This window comes from Struthio camelus, chromosome 1 (genome assembly GCF_040807025.1).
Source record: "Struthio camelus isolate bStrCam1 chromosome 1, bStrCam1.hap1, whole genome shotgun sequence".
Classification (NCBI taxonomy): Eukaryota; Metazoa; Chordata; class Aves; order Struthioniformes; family Struthionidae; genus Struthio; species Struthio camelus.
In genome coordinates this window covers 103,500,295-103,519,952 of record NC_090942.1, presented here as the reverse complement: position 1 = coordinate 103,519,952, position 19,658 = coordinate 103,500,295, and the positions used below count along the sequence as shown (strand labels likewise).

At 39.4% G+C, this 19,658-nt stretch overlaps 1 protein-coding gene across 2 annotated transcripts in view; it reads left to right on the top strand.

The window, feature by feature from the left end:
• PROS1 (protein S) overlaps nt 1-12,652 on the top strand; it is a 35,911-nt gene extending 23,259 nt beyond the window's left edge. For both annotated transcript variants that reach the window (XM_068909051.1, XM_009675033.2), the window contains exons 10-15: nt 1,418-1,607; nt 3,057-3,224; nt 4,272-4,440; nt 6,019-6,167; nt 7,035-7,248; nt 10,242-12,652. In XM_068909051.1, the coding sequence (XP_068765152.1) occupies nt 1,418-1,607; nt 3,057-3,224; nt 4,272-4,440; nt 6,019-6,167; nt 7,035-7,248; nt 10,242-10,402 (1,051 nt within the window). In that variant the 3' untranslated portion in view covers nt 10,403-12,652. The remainder of the gene's footprint in view (nt 1-1,417; nt 1,608-3,056; nt 3,225-4,271; nt 4,441-6,018; nt 6,168-7,034; nt 7,249-10,241) is intronic.
• Nucleotides 12,653-19,658: the final 7,006 nt, after the last annotated feature.

Genomic DNA, 19,658 nt, shown 5'->3' with positions numbered 1-19,658 from the left:
TAATGACTGTATAGCTTGCTGTTATATATGGGAATGGCTTAAGTTTGGACGTTGATGCTACTTCTGTTTTGGGTAGAAGGCGTAACATGCTATACACATACTGCTGAGAAACAAAACCAGGTGCAAATCCCTCTCTGTGCTTTCCTTCAAGCAGCTTTCCAAGGACGCTGATAAAGCACAGTACTGTGTCTGCAGTGCTGTCTGCAGGATTTCCTTTACAGCTGTCAGAACAAATTGCCGATGGTAGCAACCTCTTTATTGCTCTTGAACTTCCTCACAGCAGCAGCTGAAATGGCAGTGTTCTTTGACTTACTGACCAAATAATTCCAGGGTAACAACAGGAACAGTTGAGCTGGTGATCCCCAGAGCCTCAGAACCTTCCCGAAAGGCATAAATATTGATAACTTTTTCCTCTGCTATGAACCAAGTTGACCTGGCATTAATGCTCTCCTGGAGGACCTTTCAAAGATGATAAATGTTTGAAACTATCTTAATAGTCTCTGTCTCTGTGTAAATAGAGAATGCTTTTCTGTGTGTTCATGTGAAAGACGATGACATCTAGTGGACAAAGAACAAGACTGGGAGTGAAAGTGACCCAGGGTCTCAATTACAGATCTGCTTTATCGTCCTCAGCAAGTCCTTATTTCTGTATGCTTTTTGTATCCTTGCCTCCTTAATCTATTGTACCTAGCCCAAAAGTTCTAGGAGACAAAGACTGTTTCCTACTATACTCATAGCCTCTCTACCACTGTAGCCAGTACTGTAATATAAATAACAATTTTGGTATATAAATAGATTTATATATACAATATATATAAAAATATATGTTCATCCAGTTCCCAAGATCCAGGCAGCAAATCCTCCAATTAGAGAATTAAGCCTATAAAGACAAGACAACAGTAACCAAAGTGACTTGCTCAGTTATAGGACCTATGTAGTCCTTGTTCCAGGACTGCATGTGACAACTCCTCCCCATTGTACTAGAACATATACGAGATCATGAATTTTTTTTCTTCCACATTGCATCTCCATAGCATGCAACAGAAATGTTACCTGTATCTTCTTACTCCAGTGGCAAGTGATATCCATCACATGAAAGAGCTCTGGTTCAGTTCCCAACCCTGCTATGAGCTTTTTAACTCCCAACCCAGGGCTTGAATCACAAGACTTTTCCCTGGATTCAGATAAACAGGGCTTGCATTGGATTCTGCTTTTGACTGGTATTATGCAAATACCACAACTGCACAGATACAGAGTTACCAAAAGTTTTACATCTGTGAACTTTGCTACCCTATTAGCAAAGGGGTATACCTTTATTACCTATATTACCCTATAACCCTATTTGCCTGGTTATACCAGGCTCCTCAATACCTCATGTATCCTTCCTTATTATTAAAATTCTTCCTTCACAATTCAGATTTTCAGCAGAATTTGATTTCCGGACATACGATGCAGAGGGAGTTATACTATATGCAGAATCCCTTGACAACACGGCATGGATCTTACTTGCTCTTCGTGATGGGAAGATTGAAATTCAATTCAAGAATGAATTTGGAACAAAAGTCACCAGTGGAGGCAAAGCCATAAATGATGGACTGTGGCATATAGTAAGCATGGTTTTCCCCTCTCCTCCCCTTCATTTAATTCCTATGGGAAAGATCTGTTTTTATATAAAAAGTTGGGAGAAACTGAACAACTTCAATAGGTTTAAGATGATGCCCCTCAATCCCAGATGTAAAAACCACCCAAAAAACATGCAAAGATGCCTTACATCTTGGAAATTACAGCACCTGTTTATCATTGCTGGAGAGATAATTACCACCAGCTGGCAACAAAGGAATTATTCTTTGTAATCATTAAAAAAAAGCAGCAGCAGAATATTAAAAAGTGTAATTGCATGAGTAGGTGCATAATCATGAGATACTATATCTACAGGGCAAGATTAAGTTTTGCTAGACCAGAAATCCAGCTTATTCTTCAAGCATGCACACCTTATCTTTCACTAAAATGGAAGGCCTTGTTCAGTTATAAGGTCTATGAATGACACCAAGTTATTAACAGCAGTTATTTTAAAAAAAAAAAAAAAAAAAAAGGAGAAGCTTGAATATTACATAGACCTCCTGTTCCATTTCAGTACAACTTCCTTTAGATTAAAAGCCTGCTTTGTTGATGAACCCATTTTGTCCACATCCCACTTGGAGATTCAATCCTCTGTAGCAGGTTGCAGTGCCAGAGAACTGTATGCCAAATGTAGATGGAACATAGAGCAATTGTAGAAACCAGCTTCCAGCAAACTCTTTAGAGCATTGAGCATAAAGCAAACTTATCAGCTCTATGGGTTTTCCCAGAGGAAAAAAGTAGGTTGGACTAGGCGATCCTTATCCCATGAATGACCTTGGGTATGGGCAGTTACCTTGAGTCAGGCTTAAAAATCTCGAAATAGTGAGTGCATTAAAACCATTTTAAAAATGAGATATTTACAGAATCACAGAATGGTTGAGGTTGGAAGGGACCTCTGGAGATCATCTAGTCCAACCCCCCTGCTCAAGCAGGGTCACCTAGAGCATATTTCCCAGAATCACGTCCAGACGGGTTTTGAATATCTCCAGAGAAGGAGACTCCATCACCTCTCTGGGCAACCTGTTCCAGTGCTCTGTCACCTTCACAGGAAAGCAGCTTTTCCTCATGTTCTGGTGGAGCTTCCTGTGTTTCCGGTTTGTGCCCATTGCCTCTCGTCCTATCACTGGGCACCACTGAGAAGAGTCTGGCCCCATCCTCTTGACACCCTCCCTTCAGATATTTACACACATTGATAAGATAGACCTTGGTCTTTTCTTCTCCAGGCTGAACAGTCCCAGCTCTCTCAGCCTTTCTTCATATGAGAGATGCTCCAGTCCCTTAATCGTTTTAGTAGCCCTTTGCTGGATGTGCTCCAGTATATGTCTATATTTAGACATATATTGTGTGGGCTTCATAAAATAATTGGTATTTTAAAATATTCTCTTATGTGCACATATTGTGTGTGTATATATATAATTATTTCTATTTAATTCTAGATATCAGTAGAAGAAGTAGAACACAGCATCAGTGTAAAAATAGCTAAAGAAGCAGTGATGAATATTAACAGCCCAGGAACTCTTTTTAAACAGTCACATGGTTTCTTGGAAACTAAGGTGTACATTGCAGGATTGCCTCGCAAAGTGGGCAACACTCTCATTAAACAGGTAACACAAAAAAATAAAAGTAATGCTGATTAAGGCTCTTCTGCTACTTCTGTTTTTATGTGTTGTTTGCTTAGTAGTCACAGAAGAAAAGAATGGCATAAAACCTATTTAGAAAATGAAAACAGAAAATAGGCTTATTAACTTCCATTTTGAAAATAAATATGTAGTCTGTCCTTGGTTAGGTTTCAGTTATAGACACACAGTGCGTGGGGGTAATCTGTCCTTCAGGATACTGTAGCCCATTTCCTAATATAGCTGTAAGATCCCCTAGATCACCACCATTTCTGCTGAGGAGAGCATTTCACAGTGATTCATGTTTTTGGTGCTGGCTTTTGCTTGGCCCTGAATAAGTATGGAAATCACTGTGCAGGTGGATTTCATTTTTACCAGGTTCTTTAATAGCCCAGGCTAGACAAGGCTCATGATTCACTCAGTCCTCCATTCTCAGCAGCTCTGTCTTACACTGGGGATTGGTACAATCAGGTTGTTGCAGCCATCTACTTCTCAGGCCAGGTGTCCTCAAACCTAGTGGCAGTCTCAACAGAGGGGAAAAAAAATAACTGAACATTAGAGACTATACTTCCTGTTTTAAAAATCCTTTTTGGTCAAAGTGAAGCAGAGAGGAAAAATATGAAGCCATACAACATCCCTTTACCTATCAGAAGGTCATTCCAGAAATTTCTTTGTACTTTCATACAAAGAAAAGATGAAATACTGAACAAGGAACAGTGCTAGTGATCACTGCCTTTTAGCTACAGAAAAGCTGTTCTGATCGACACAGGAGAGCTTGAGTTTTAGATTTGAAGCAATCTATTTTGTACAGACTAGTAACATCAAAATGGGAAATGTTTATTAAATCAGGAGTACCTTTTGAAGGCTGAGCTACTGCATGCATGGTATTTCTTTTCTCTCAGCATCAGTTCTGTAACCTATAGCATTGATATCATTACCATTGGCTGCCCAGTAATAAGCTGATACGTAAAGTTATTAACAATATTTTTAGAACAAGTTTGAATGTAAATACCCAGGGCTGTAACTCTTCTGCAGATTAACCCTCGGTTAGATGGGTGCATTCGTGCTTGGAATCTGATGAATCAGGGACATTCCGGTGTAAAAGAAGTCATTCAAGAAAAACAAAGCAAACACTGTTTAGTCACTGTGGAGAGAGGATCCTTCTACCCTGGCACTGGCATGGCAAAATTTCATATAAACTATAGTAAGTATTTTTCTATATTCTTCTGTATTTTATGCTGGACTGGTAATGGAACTGTTGACTTGTAAAGAATCAACAGACTAAGCTTACGTCCCACTGCCTGCAGCAGTGATTTCAGCAACTTCTGTGAGAAATTTACTTGAGCAAAGATTCTGGTCCTGATTGTGCTATCCATTTAATTCCTAAAGTCCTCTAGGTTAGGAAGCATATTCTTAACTCGCAACGGATGGACACAGTTGAACATCCATTTTCCAAAGATCTAATTCTGCCCCATGTTTGTTGTTAGAACGGCTATCATATTACTGACAGAAAAAGATGACTAGCGATGGAGAAAAGAATCACCGATACATTTGTGTATGCAATTCTTTTTCTAAATGAGCATCCTATCTAGAGGTTTTGGGTGCACATGTCCGTTCTTCCTGAACCAAAAACTTTCTTACCTGACCTCCTGCCCTAAACTCTAATTCTGTAATCCAGAATCCACTTCTGTACAGGTGAAAGCCCAAAATATGACATGTCTTGAGCATCATCCTGAATCTTATACTCTTCCCCCATCCCAACTCCTATCCTACCCTTCAGGCCCTGTCTGATCCCCAAACTGATTTGTCTCTAAACTTGCTATTCTTTCCCAGACCTTTTCTTTAAATTCCCTAGCCCACTTCAGAGTTTTCTCCAGCTTTTCCCATTCCTTCCGCATTTCCAACCATCTCATCTTAGAGGTTCTTATGCCACTCAAGTTTCCTCAACTTTCCTCCTATTCATGCACCAATACCAAACCTCCATGTCTCCTCCAGACCTTTTAGGGGCTGCTGCTGTGCCTTCACAGCTCTCCTTTGTGTTCCTCTACCTTCCCTCCCGCCCCCGCAGCAAATCTCAGTGGCTGCCTACACCTACTGCTGCCCCTCCAATGAGCTGTTACAGCTGTCTGGCTCCCCTCCCATCTGGCTTTTTATAGGACTATGACTTCAACTCGCATTTTAGAATTTCTATTTCCTGAAGAACCTACCAGAAATCAACTTGGATGTGATTTGGGGGTGGGGGGAGGGTGGGGAAGACAGTGGCAGGAGAGAAACAAGAGACAACAAATAGCCTTTTAAATAGTAACTTTTATATTGGCTTCACTTTAAGCGCCTCACAAGACAGCATCACAAAGTTTTATTTGTGCCACCTTCATGTTTTACTCACCTGTGTATTCTCATTTTAACAGTGGAACTGTTATGGTGTCAGATGTATGAGAACTGCCAATCTGCTGCTCAGTGACAATAATTTATGAGTAAATTAAAGAGTGTCAGATTTAAACTTGCCTCTAATCAATGTGGCACCTGTTCCACATTAGAATGGAAAAGGTAGAAAAAACCCAACAAGCACAAAAGATTAAGGAAAGTGCAGAATTAACGTGTTTCTCTTTTCATATTTAAGGCTAGGTCTTTTAGGAAGAACTAGAAGTCTAAAGTTCACTGTTTTTCTGGAGATTAGAACTAATTTTTCCACAATGCGAACAGATTAAATACTAATTTTTTAACACCTTAATTTTTCATTGGCACATGGATTTATTAATTTCAATTTTTTCTTTTAAAACAGATAATCTTGACATTGCTGAAGATTGGCTAATAAATGTGACTATGACTATTCGCCCATCCACAGACACTGGTGTTATGTTTGCCTTGGTTTCTAATGAAACAGTGCCTCTTGCTTTGTCCATAGTGGACTCTAACTCTTCTGACTCACAGGTGATCTTAACGATTATCATAGCCGCTCTGGGCCAGAGCACCAACCCATATAAATCAACACACCTCTTCTGTCTATTTGCCTCACTAAACTTACTTATTCCATTTGTTAAAAACAAACTAAAATAAGTTACTTACTCTTAATTGCAGTGGAGCTAGAAGGCTGAATTAGTATTTTGCAAAGCACTTAGATCATATGGTGATGTGCAAAAAAGTTATTACTATTAATGATTGCTACAGCAGTGACCAAACTAAATACTCTTGTATTAGGTACTATCCATTAAGTCATGTCTTTTTTTAACTTTTCAACCCAAATACACAAAGCAGGAACGTGAACATAACAGAACTAGAGTAATAATTTAGCAATGGCAACATGTTAGTTTTGATTCATAAGTAGTCCTTAAGTTTCCATTTAAATCTGTTTACCTTAAGATAAGTAGATAGAAAATGATTGTGCACCATGGCTAAACCATGCATTTGCCTGAAATAAGAACCTGCAGCGAAAACGTGGTTACCTTTGAAGCTGTACCTTTTGACTTTAAGAGACACAGGATTCCACCTCAGAACCATAGCCCAAAAATTGTTACTGTAGGAAGTTCTCAGTTATAAATTTAAGAGTGTAAATGAATAGCTTTGTTTTCAAAAGGTGATGGATATACAGCAACTATCAACCTCTGTAACTTTTCCTATTTAAGGTACCAGTTTTTTAAACGTGGCTCTAACATTTCCTTTTCTTTCTGCTTCCAAATACAAAATGCATCTGAACCAAATTAAAACGCATCAGAACTAAAATACATCAGAACTAAATTAAATGTATGTTAAAGTTATATGTGATGTGTTCCTCCCCCTATCTCCCGTTCTTCTATTTAGGAAATCATTGCGACCATTGGAAACATCACTGTTGCACAGCTGGAATCAAAGAAGCTGTGCACACCTAGAAAAGTGCTGGTAGGACTTCTAGTAACCAAACAGCAACTTGAACTGTCAGTTGATTCACACACGGACAGAAGCAACTCAGAGCAACTGTCTGTCCTGCATGAAGCAATGATGGCAAATGTTGTTACCTACTTGGGCGGCCTGCCAGGTGATCTGCTTTTCTTTTCATTAATTCATTCATTTGCACAAGCTTGATTTTACTCAGCCTTACCCAAGTCAGAAAGACCCCAAAACTGTACTAAAGGAAACATCTTTTTTTAAATGTATCTAGTTTTCATGCAGTCTGTTCAGCTTTTGATGGAGGCTGTTTTTCAATAGCAGCATTATTAGGCCCCTTTAAAGGCATGAGCTTCTCTCCAGGGGTTTGAATTTGAACATAGTCTGGGAAGAGCTGAGGAGGAATGAGCATTGTGCATTTCTGACATGTCACCAGCTGGCACATTTTAGGAACTGCATCAGCTCTGTAAGAGTCAAAACCAGGCATTTATAAGTAAATGAAGGGGCAGAAACGCAGCAGGAGGAGTCAGGGATAACATGGTTGTAACAATCACAGTCTTGGCAATAGATAATAGATGACTTTGAGTCAGAACACATGTTGAAACAAAAAGTAACATTTTGTTTAAAACAAGCTGCAAGTGAATCCCCCTTTACATGCATACAAGCATTGTTTTGTGCAGGAAGCGATAAGCATGCTTATCTGTACAACAGTTTGTCTTCAGGGGCAATCATGCAGAAAAAACTGCACTGCCACAGGTGAGGATTTTTCAAAGCCTAATATCCTCAAAATGGAACATTCTTGAGGGAAAGACACCGTGGGTGCAAGGTTAAGTAACTACTGGTGGAACTTTTCTGCATCCTCCATTAAAGGGATTTTAGGAAGAGTACAACATAGTTCCTGAAGGAATCTTAGAAATTTGACCAACAGTTTTGAATTGACATCTGTTTTACATATAGGCTGTAATGCCATAGCACTGCCCCAGATATATCCAATCTTTACTCCTTATCTGCAGCGTAATTGTTCTGCAGGAGACAAGGGTACACCGGCATAGAAAGAGGGGAGGAACTGTATCCCTTGGAATTGCTCTCTTTAGGCATTTCTTCCAAGGTAACACACACAGGGGAAGCTGGAACTGTGGTTCCATTCTCTGGACTTCCCTGTCAGAGCAGAAGCAAGGTATTTTTGGGCAGCACTGCACGTACCACAGCCTCTGTCTTAAGTGTTAGCTGCCTCTGCACCCAGCTATGTATGTAGGAATTGACTTGTTCTCTACAAGTCTTGATACAGTGGTAATCAAGCATAGCATAGTTTAGACACAAAGGAAGATAATCTCTCCCCTATTTTAGTTTTTGAACGGATATGCAACATCTTGGAAACCAGCTAATCGGGTAAGTTGAATTCAAATTCAATGTTGAAAGCGAGGAGAGCACTAATGGTGAAGTACCATCAGATAATGTGACAGCAAAAGCATCCATGTTTTTGTAATACCTACTGAACTAAATTCAAATAAATTTTAATTTAGTTCAGTAGAAAAGAAAGATGAAATCAGTATTTGCTTGGTAGAGGTGAGTCAGTAAGTTAATTGAACCACAGGAACTTAACTGTGATATTGGTCATTTCGTAGCCCTCCTCACCTCTGTGATATTTAAGCGATTCTTCCTAGCACACTGCCAGCTGTAGAGTAATTTGAGCCTTAAGAGCTTAGACCTTGGCTTAAGTCATGCATTCCGACTAAATAAGAAGCAAGTATTAGTCCTCGCTGCACCATACAACTAAGTTTAACTTTGCAGTTTTTGCAAGCTATTTTTGACTTGTAAATTAAGAAAAAATTCTGTATCTGTCAACAGTCTCTACACAGAGGTCTCAAAAATACAATATTATACAAAATAACCTCTTCCCCAACAGCCTCTGTTACCAAAGGCAGGAAAAGCAATATAGGAAAGCTACTTTAAATCCCAGTTTATAGCCAGTGTATGGCACATTCATCCATTTATTCATTCTGACTCACCTCTGAAAAACCTTTGGGTTACTGAACAGCATAAAAGGGTAGGTAACGATCCCCACACTGAGCTGTAGCACACAGAACTTGATGGTTCAAAATACACATAACAAAAATATGTATTTCATGAAGACGAGAATTCCCCTTTTTGGGGCATGGCTCTTTAAACTAGTAACAGTATTAGAGTATTTATTTTTGTTAATTCAATACAGTCAGTGCCAGCTAAATGAGATTTACACAGTTCTAGGGCATCAGCGTGTTAACACTGGGGCAACAAGGGCAAAAGAGCATGTTTCTGCAGTACCTCAGCTTACAGCAAAATAAAATCAGAAAGAAGCAACACGTCATACTCCCAAGACTATCATGGATATCTTCTAGGAGAGAGAGGATGATTAAATCTGAAAAATACACAATGCTCTTGAGGTCAACTTCTAGACATCCTCATTCTGTTACTGAAGGTACTTGGATTACCTTCTGTTTACCTTGCAAGAATCTGGCTGTACCCTCACAGCAATGCCTGCTTGATTCTGTGCTTAATGTAGTTTGCTAAAAGTGCATCAGTGATCTGGTGTTGCCGTAATCTAAACAATAACTAAATGAGCAACAGATAAAGTGGGTCTTCTGCAGAGAAGTCGCATGGAAGAAGCGGTAAGGAAGCAATAAAGCATACAGTTCCCAGGGGTCCCCTATCTGAGAACGTGCAGATTTGAATCCAGAGTAGCTTTCTGGCAAAAACTAAGTGGTTCTTCCAATGACCTCTAAACCCATAAACATCTGTTTGGAGGTCAGGACAAGAACAGTGGACTCCAGGAAACACAGTATTACTTCACTGTTGTTAATACAGGAAATATTGCTTAAAAAAAAAAAAAAGCCAAAAAAACCCACACAAACACTTATTTAGTTCCTTCTAATGCGTATTTCAAATTTTACCGACCTTTCTCAACTTTGCTGACTTCATCTCAAACACTCTTAAACAAAAGGGAGAAGAACTTACAACGTTCAACGTTTCCTGCCAAATTACTGTTTTTTTCCCATGGATTACTGATGGATAGGGAATGGAGTGTTCCCTGTTTTTTTGCTGATCTGAAAAATACATAGGATGTTGCATGCCTTGGCCTAATAAATTGAATGTGTTTTTGTGCAGATGTTCCTCTCGGTGCTACGTTAGTAACTGCTTTTTATAATGGCTGCATGGAGGTGAAGGTCAACAACAGAGAGCTGGATCTGGATGAAGCCATTTTTAAACACAATGACATTAGATCTCACTCGTGTCCACTGATTATGGAAGAACCATTCAATTCTTAATTTAACTTTTTCCTTTCAGATATAATTTGTGTAATTAGTCTCATGCCATAATGAAGCCTGTATTATTTTAATTCAGGATGTGCCAGGAAAATAATCAACAGCATATTTTTCCTCCCTTTCATGTAGCACAGGGAAAAGAAATCCCCTCTCTTTTCAGCAGTAGAGAGATATAATCAAGATCAAAATTCTGTAAAATGTTCTTATATTCATGTCAGTGATGAGACATAGTATGAACGTGGAAAAAAATAAATCTAGGTTTCAGATTTGATATATTTAGTTTGGAGAGCAAGTTCAGGAAGTTCTGGTTGGAACCAACTTCACATCTTATTTTTTATATATTAGCACAAAGCTACACGTTGCAAGTTTTGGCAGTGTATTTCGATCTAAGCAAAACCGTTCCCATTAAACTTTTCCGAACAAAACATACAAAGAAAAATCTCTACAGGTTTAATAATATGTGCTTTCAGTGAAGGAAAGAAACACCCTCGAATTTTGAGCTAAACCTTTCTGTAGATACATTTGCAAATTGTAGCAGTATTGTGGAAGTGACTTGAACAACAAGTATTTTTGTAAATAGCTCAAGTTTTGAGAATAGCTCTTGTTATACTATACCAGCATTCATTATTTCTATCTTATGAACCAAGCTTTAGACTTTTAACAACATTCTGGATCAGGTCAGGTAGTTCACTTTCAAAGTGGATTAAAATACAGCCAGACAGTTTTAGAAAACAGGAAATTACAGGACATCAAACTGGAATTTGCTAAGTAAAGCCGAAGATGCTTGTGGCAAACATTTCCTCCATTCTGAACAGATCTAGCACTCCCCAAGATGAGCACCCTCAAACGGTCACTCATGCTCCCCTTATTTAGGTCAGCTTTGCATCCACAAAGCCTCCAGAGGAGAAAATTAATTTGCCAGCCCTGTTACAGTTGTGTTTCTCATGTACAGGAAAGCCCAAATTTTGCAGAATGTAAAGCATGTTCCTGCTCAGCCAAATTTAAGGGAACAGGTAATTAGAAAAATATTCTTTTCCTCAGGTGTATTCATTTCAAGCTTTTCTAATATTTCTTTAGCATCTTTTGAGCGATCTTTCTACTTCCAGCCTCATTTCCACACAACCAGTAGCCTCCCTTTGGAGCTCACCTAGTGGTTTGGTAAACCCCAAAACAAATAAATAGCAAGAGAACGGCTGTAAGCAAGGAGTATATGCTCCCATCAGTCACATAGACATTTATCTGCCAGAACTCTTGACCTGAGGTTTGCTTTCTATGCTTGAGACATTGAAGTGGAAATGTATGTACAGAAGGATGGTTGATTCATGTTGAGGATTACTTTTCCCCAGGGATATTCTCCCTACAATAGTGGGGTTTCCTCTCATTGTTGCGTACTAACATCAGTAAATCAGTACTGCAGAACCTGAGCCCATCTTTCAGTGTTATTACTTTGTCTGAGACTTTTGTTAACTTTGCTTCCCATTTTTGCCCTTTAATATCACAGTATTTGCTGTGACTTTCATGCCAGCCAGCCTCAGTGCTCCAAATTCGTCTAGTGCTGTTCATATATAGCTTTTCTTTGGCAAGAATTGCACAAAGCCAGTGCCCGGTGGCTAACTGCCAGAGAACTACTGGTTCACTTCTCTAAAGTGGCATGCAAAAGCTTTGCTCTTTCAAGACTGGGGAGGGGAAAAATCTGCAGGAAAGCATCCCTTCCTGCTTTCTTCTGCCCATCCTTGGAACACATACTTCATTTGGGCCTAGGTCAAACAACCATCCTACCAAAATAAGCAGGTGCGAGGCTGAGCTGTAGTGGGACTTTTGACATCAAATACATTTTTGATTAGTGCATTTAAAGTATCTCGGCAGCAGACACCTAATTCTGGAAAGCTCCTGGTCAGCTCCTTTGCTTTGTACAACGAACAGAAATAATGAGATGGGGAGCACCCAGTAAAATGTCAGCAATACTGTAAATGTGCATATCAGGCTGTGTGAACAACAGAAAAAAGAGTGTTGGACTTCTTAGGGTTCTTTTTTTTTTTTTTTTTTTTTTTTTTTGCTCAAGTGTAATGGTATAAAGAGGAAAATGAATTACCCTAGTTTCCTGCTGGGACACCATTTGTTTTTGTTTTCATGTAAAAATATTTTAGGATATTGTAGTTGTAATGAAAACTCTGCACTGGGTTTTTGAATGTAAATGTGCCTCGTTATCGTAAGAATTAAATAAAAGCAGTATTTGCAAGTTTCTTATTTCAAGTTGTATTTGCATATCTTTGTTCATTTTCACTGTGCAAGACTCATTGTAATGGTCAAATGGCTTACTTAAGAGACAGTAATAGTCTTCAGCATCAATGAAAAAAATTACAACAGATTAATATGCTGTCCAAATAGAAATCCCTATTCTCTAGATAAATGTCTTAACTTACTAATTGTTTAATATTGCCTGAAGAAATTTAGCTTGGCTTAGAAACACACATGGAAAAACTGAGCTAGGTTGGGTGTGGACACCCTCACTGTTGACAGATTATCTCTAGAGTTACCATCTTCAAAGAATAAGAGCAGCCAACGTCCTTTCCAGTCATTCCAATCCAGTTTGTCAGTGAACCATGCACTGATGTTGTTCCTTCAATGGTATTAGTTTTAAGTACATGCTTAGTATCTTGCTGCTTCAGCAACCCTGCGATATCAAAATAACCACCCTGATTTGGGAGCATTTCCATTTGCCAAGCAGAACAGTCATGTACCCCCAAAAAATTAGATACAAGGAGAACTGTAACAGTTAGTACCAAAAGGGAAAAATAAGGCCTCTCTCACTGAAAAAGAAAAAAAGAAAAAGTGATATTCAGACTTTATTTTTCTCCCAATCTCTTTTTCTGACCATAGATCTGGAGCAGCAATTCTGAGCTTGGTCCCTGTCATTTTAAATAGCTTATTACCTGAAACGTTGGGGCACAAGTGCCATGTGACAGAAATTATGGACATTAATAGCACTCCCTGCAATTATTTTTTCTTCAGGTGATGGGTTTTTTTTTTTGTTTGTTTGTTTGTTTTTTTTACAAATCATTTTGCATTTTTGAGTACTACTAATTATAGACAGATAGATAGATATCTATATCCTAAAAATAAAAATTGTTGGCAACATTATTGTACTATCACTGGAAATCAAAAGGAGGAACCACAGAAACTTCTGTCTAAACTACCTAAGAAAATTTAGTTTTGCTGTTTAGCAACACATTTTATCCACAAAATGACTATATCCCCATTATTACAGTGGTCATATCCTTTTGCTCTAAGAGCGGGCATGTTTCAGTGGGAATAAGTGAATAAGCAGCTAAATTTAAGCTGGTTGTAAGTAAGGGAGCTAATGCATTGCATATAGATGTTTGTATTCAGTCAAGCTGTTGCAAATCCACTCAGTTACATTTAATTCAGAAGTGAGTTATGTTGCTTTCTTTTAAAAAAAAAAAAAATACTGAAATGTTCTCTTTCCCACAGGAACTTGTAGCATCTCAGCAAATTAGGAAAGTGGAAAAAACACAAGTAACAAGAAACCAGGATGATGCAACATCAGTTTGTGAAGCCACAGATATCCCCTTTTGTCATTCACGATGTGAGCACCATAGGAAACAAAAACATATAAAGCAAAAAATCAAAACCAACCAACCAAAACAAAACCCCAAAGCTCTTACTCCATAAGTAATTAGGTTCATTTTAGGAAAGTCAGACACATGCAAAAATACCCTTAAATAAGCACTGTTGGCAGCATTAACATTTCCAAACACAAACGTTAACACAGAAGTATCCTCTGCTGCAGTCTGTGCCTAAGCATTTTCAAGATAACATGCTGCTTTTGTTTCAGCCTTTCAGCCTCAAAAGGTCTCTCGATTTTGGAAGCACCAAAAAGGTGGAAAGCCAGTCCATCTTGGTGCTCTGGCTCCTATGCAGTCCACGTGAAGATTTTCAGAGGAAGAAGAAAAAGCCATTTTGACCTAACAGGTATTTTAGCCTCCCTTCCCTGTGCCTGCCCCCCACCCCAAAACAGAAACCTCTTATAAGGATCGCAGTTTGCATTTTAACTTCATTTGATGCTTTCTCCTACATCAAACAGTATGTCATCAGTTCACTCCAAAGTCAGTGCTGACTTTTTTTTTTTTAAATCTAGAAAGGCCTTACAAATACATATGTGTGAACAAGCATGCACGCACATAAACTGGAACTTTGCGAGGACTTCAGGCTGCGTAATTCGCAGACTACCTCTCATTAAAAGAGTAACTGGAAAAACACAATGAAAGAGCAGGATAGTTTCCTCAGAAGCAAAATAGGTCCTTGAAGTACTTCTGAAAGGTCTATATTTTTCAAACCTCAATACTTCCATGTAAAGCAATGCCCTGTTTCTTAACCCTCATTAGGGAGCTGTGTTTCCCTTCCCCCTGTTACAAGGTAAACAAAAACAACCCTCTCAGCAATACAGTACTCTGCAGTTATAAAAAGCCACCTAAGTGGCTTTTCTAGATACAGGGCCAGGATCAGCCTCATTCTTTTCTGATCTGGTCAAGCTTGCTCTGCTGAACGCTCACCAGAGCACTAGACAGAGACTGTGCGCTCTAATAAGGCCATCCCACCACATAAATAAATACATAGCAAGGGCCACAGAACTGGAGGACAGTATTTCCAGAACTTACTAGTGGTTTTATACATGCTACCATGAATAAGATAGTAATTTATTAAAGATAGGGTCTTAAATGCTAGGATGTAAGAAGTAAACTTTAAGACACCTGATTTTTTTTTTAAACCTGATTTTTGTGAGTTTAGGGTAGCACAGAAAATGTAAATAGCTTTGCTTAAAATGTAAACCACAGGAAGCTACAGTTCATGTACAAAACAACCAATATTTCTGATTGCAATGTCATTCATGATATCTTACCTTTCTAGAAGAAGCTGATTTTCCAGCTAGAAAGGATCTTTTTCCTACCATCAAATTCTAGTATGACTCCCATTATGAATCAAAACTGTCCATTTGAGAAAAAAAAAAGAAAAAACCCTCAGCTGTCATTAGAGCAAGCCTTATTCTTCTCTAGCCTATCACAGACTACGTGATCATTCCCACCAGCTGGTCACAGACTCTTACTAAGCAAGTGAAATGAAAAGTCATCTTTTTCCCTTTTAAATCTGGGCAGAAGCCAGCTTTTTGTTTAAGGGGTTTCTATTGGAACAGAAGGTCAAGTAGATTTAACAAACCTGTTCACCTGGCTCCCCTATCACCTTGTAATTCATGTACTTCTGTTTCCACACTGGGCAATAGAGGCATTAAACAAACTGCGTAGACAAACTGAAATTTGTATCTTGGTAAAGGTTTACACAAGCTTTCACAGACTTTCAGAGCTTCCTAAGTAGTTTATTGGCTCTCTCACAAAATCCTTGAAGTGAGATAATTACTCTGGATTTGCCAGTTCCCACAGATGTGAACCAGAATGGTATCAGGATCTGCCCAAACTGCCCGCCGTCTGCTGGGGCTGGCCAAAAACACGAACTTCTCCTTGGAGTGTTCTTAAGCCTTAGAAATGAGATTAGCCTAGGTGAAGCAGTCAAGAGTGATACTGATAAGCTGTCTTTACAAATGAATGCTGCTTTTGTAGGCATTTAACTTTTTAGACAAGGATTAACAAACAACATTCCCAAGAATGTTCCATATAAAAAAAGATAGTCTCTTCAAATAATTGATGGGCAAGAACAAACATTGCTAGTAAGATGAGCACAGTTACTGTGTGTCTTTTTAAAGCAAGATGAGCCTTGCATTATTATTCTCTGGACTTTATTCACATGGGAGAGGCTTTAAAGAAATAATCTGACAAAGCATTAGAAATACTGAATATTTTTCTAACAAGCACGCAGGAGGTAATCACAATAATTTGGGGCAAGATGTGTGGCTAAGTCCCTTACATGTCGTTGAAAATCCTAACCATTGATTTAAATGATGTGAATGTTCTTTTAATATTTTTTTCCTGCAGAAAATAGATTTTTTTTTACTGCTGTTATAAAGCAAATAACTGTTTGAAAAGCTTATTCTCTCACCTGTTTGCACTCCATAACAACCTATTTTCTGAACTGGCTTTGGACTTTTATCAGGAGGTGAAGACATCAGGAGTCACAGGTTTCCCACCACTAACGATATTAGCAGTCAATGCTTTCAGCAGTTCCTTGCTCTGTTTTGGGTGTCAGTGATGTCATTAGCTGGTGCTGGTGAAGCAGAGCTATGACCTCTGATCTCCAGGGCTGAAAAAGTAGTTTAGCTCATCTATAAGAAATTAAGAACACACATTAGCCAATATTTGAGATGTATTGCTACTGCCAGAAGCCTAAAGAAACCGTTGCTAACCAAGGATGAAATTGATTTAATCAGCCTTCCCTACAAGCTGTTGTAGGTCCTGATTGAAAAAAAAACAACCAAACAAACAGTGAAACTCTTAAATTGACATTATTTCCTCAGGAATATGCACAATGAATATTAAACAGACCCCTGAAGCACTTTGTGCCTTTGCTCAGAACCAATTGTGTTTTTCTTCATTATGTTCACTGATATTTCTTCTGCTCATGTTGGGTTTAACGCTAAACTTGCAGAGGATTTGGTGTGGGGGCAGATGGCAAAACACTACATGAAAGACTGATTTCCAAGGGTGCAAAGCACCCAGGGTATTAGGCATTCACCTGCCACTGAAAGTCAACCACTCGGCTCCCCTTCATGCCTCTAAAATTCTCCTAGAATTACTCCTATACAGATAGAAGGACCTGAGCTATGTGCAATAACCCAAAACCAAAATTTGAATTGGCTGCTATTCTTTACCAAGAGAAAAGTCTCACTGGGATAAAACACAGAGGTTTTTCATTGCAGTCAGAGAAGAGATACAATAGGTCCAAAGATTCTCCACTTTGCAACAGTACTGCATTGGGAGATCCATTTCAACCTGGTCCTCTTAAAATAAGTATAACATATACAGAGTGAGAAAGTCATTCTCCGGACAGTCCAGAGAGCTAACAATTTCCTTTCTTAGAATCCTTCTATTGAAATTTTCCGTTCCTAGTGACAAAGAAAGCTGCAGGGACACTAATACCTTTTGCAAATCGCAGCTAGGCCTGTATGCCACTGTCATAGTGAGAGAGTTTGCGACTCCGGCACACTAATAAAATCCATCTCCACATCTGTTCCACTGGAGTTCGAAAGTCTGGTCACTTGGCCTGGCTATTTCTGAACCTTGGATGAGAGCTAGCTGGCTGTCACTCAATCCTAGCAAGAAAGGAGCTGCTGGCTGGCTGTGCAAAATGAGCTGAGGATAGCAAACAGATGGTGCGTGTTCACTTGTTCAGGGGCATATGTTCACCTTCTGTTACGAAGGGCTGCTGTCTAGAGGTACAGTTGGATGCTTAGCTCTTCTGTAGGTGCAGAGCGAGACAGGTGTAGTTCCTCAGCCCATAGATACACGTAGGCTCCAGATAACCATGCTATTTTACAATAACCCAGTTAGCTTTACCAAAGCTGTATTTGGTGCCAGCATGGAGCATGGGTCAACCTCATTTATGCTGCTTCTTAAGGGAGTAGCAATGCGGCTGCACCTACCACCTGCCTGGTGTCTCCACAGAGAGATAGTCTTATATTTATGGGTTGCTCCGCAAATATACTTAAATCAATTCTTTGTGTTCGTATTACTTTCAAGGATCTGCTCAAACACTTTGACTTTGTGCTGCTGGTCACAAGATTGATTTTTCACTGTTGTACTATACCGATTTTGTTAACTTGCCTTACAGGGCAGAAGCCATCCCGCCCTCCTCGCCTCTGGTATGTTAACATAAAAAAAAGTTTCTCCAGGTACTATACTGAGGGCAGAATTTCTATTCTATATTAGTCCCCTTCTTTTGAGTATTAGGTTTCCCATCTATCATCAACACCAAAGAAAGCAGATAAGTGGATGTGCTGCTACTCACTGAATGTTCACACTTAAGTTTATATGAGTACAAACAAAACAGTGTGAGGACCCAATGAACTGAATGTGTGATCTGCTTAGCTTAGCAGTAAAATAATGGCTATTGTAGCTGACAGCTCAGCAGCTTCACTTGGAGTTTAACAAGTATGCTGGGTTCTTGAAAGCTCAGGCGCTGTCCACACAGGAAAGTCCACCACTGGAATTTAGTTATTAATTCCCTTGTTGCTTCATAAAATAGGAAAGAGTCTGGCTCTTTTCCCCATGCCTACCTTGGCTTTACAGAAGACTGGGAAATCTGGACATTTTTCAGTTCTAGTTTTATCATTTCAATTTGGGAATTTGTAATTTGTGTTTTTAGGCAAACGTAGACTTCGTTGTGCTACCAGAGTTTCACTCTCCCTGTTGAACAAAACAACGTAACATGCTCTATTCTGAGGCCAAGCAATAGTTGAATTCTCAGTTAAGAACTTCAGATTTCACAAGCTCCCAATTTCCGCACTAGTCCATGACTTTTCAGACTCACTGTGCTGCAGGGTCAGAAGTGCTGTACTCCAAGTGGACAGGACTTGGCCTAGTATTATTCAGCCCTTCCAGCTGTTTTGGTGCTCTGCATCCCCTTGGCATATTGTCCTCCAGTAGGTAATGAGATGTTGTCTCCTCAGGAAAAGCACTGAGAAGAGTGGCTCATTATGTGAAGGGTTTGCAAAGCCCTTGAATTTCTGGGATGCAAAAATGTGAACAAAGCCTGAGTCTCCTCCCAGGCCCTAACCACTCCCATGTTGTGGCCAGCCCCCTGCACAGCCTTAATGTAGGACTCTGTCTCTGTCTCTGTGTTTGTAAAGCCTTCTCATTTCTAGACCTTTCATTAAGTTTTCCTAAACTCCATTCTTCAAGTCCACCTTGTGCTTCCGGATGATGAAATGCTTAAGACTCCTTTTCTGATTCATGTCACACTGTTATTTCCCTGCCTCTGCAGTTGCTCGCACTGTGGGATTCCAAGCATCCAACATCATTTCAGTCTTCATATGACAGATTATACAGCTCTGCAAGCAGTGCCTGTACTTGGGGACAACTTGATCCCCTGCTGTGTCCCTGCATTACTGTCTGTGGTTTACCACAAAGGGATGTTCTGCTTCTAGGGTTACTCTGAGACGCCGTCTGATGCCGCAGTGTAGTTTTGGAGGGAGAGGTGTTAGGTATCATGGAGAATCTGAATGTTGAGCATACCCAGGGCAGTGACAGTGCGGCCAGGCTCCTGTCCTAGCCCTCTGAGGTGATATAATCAG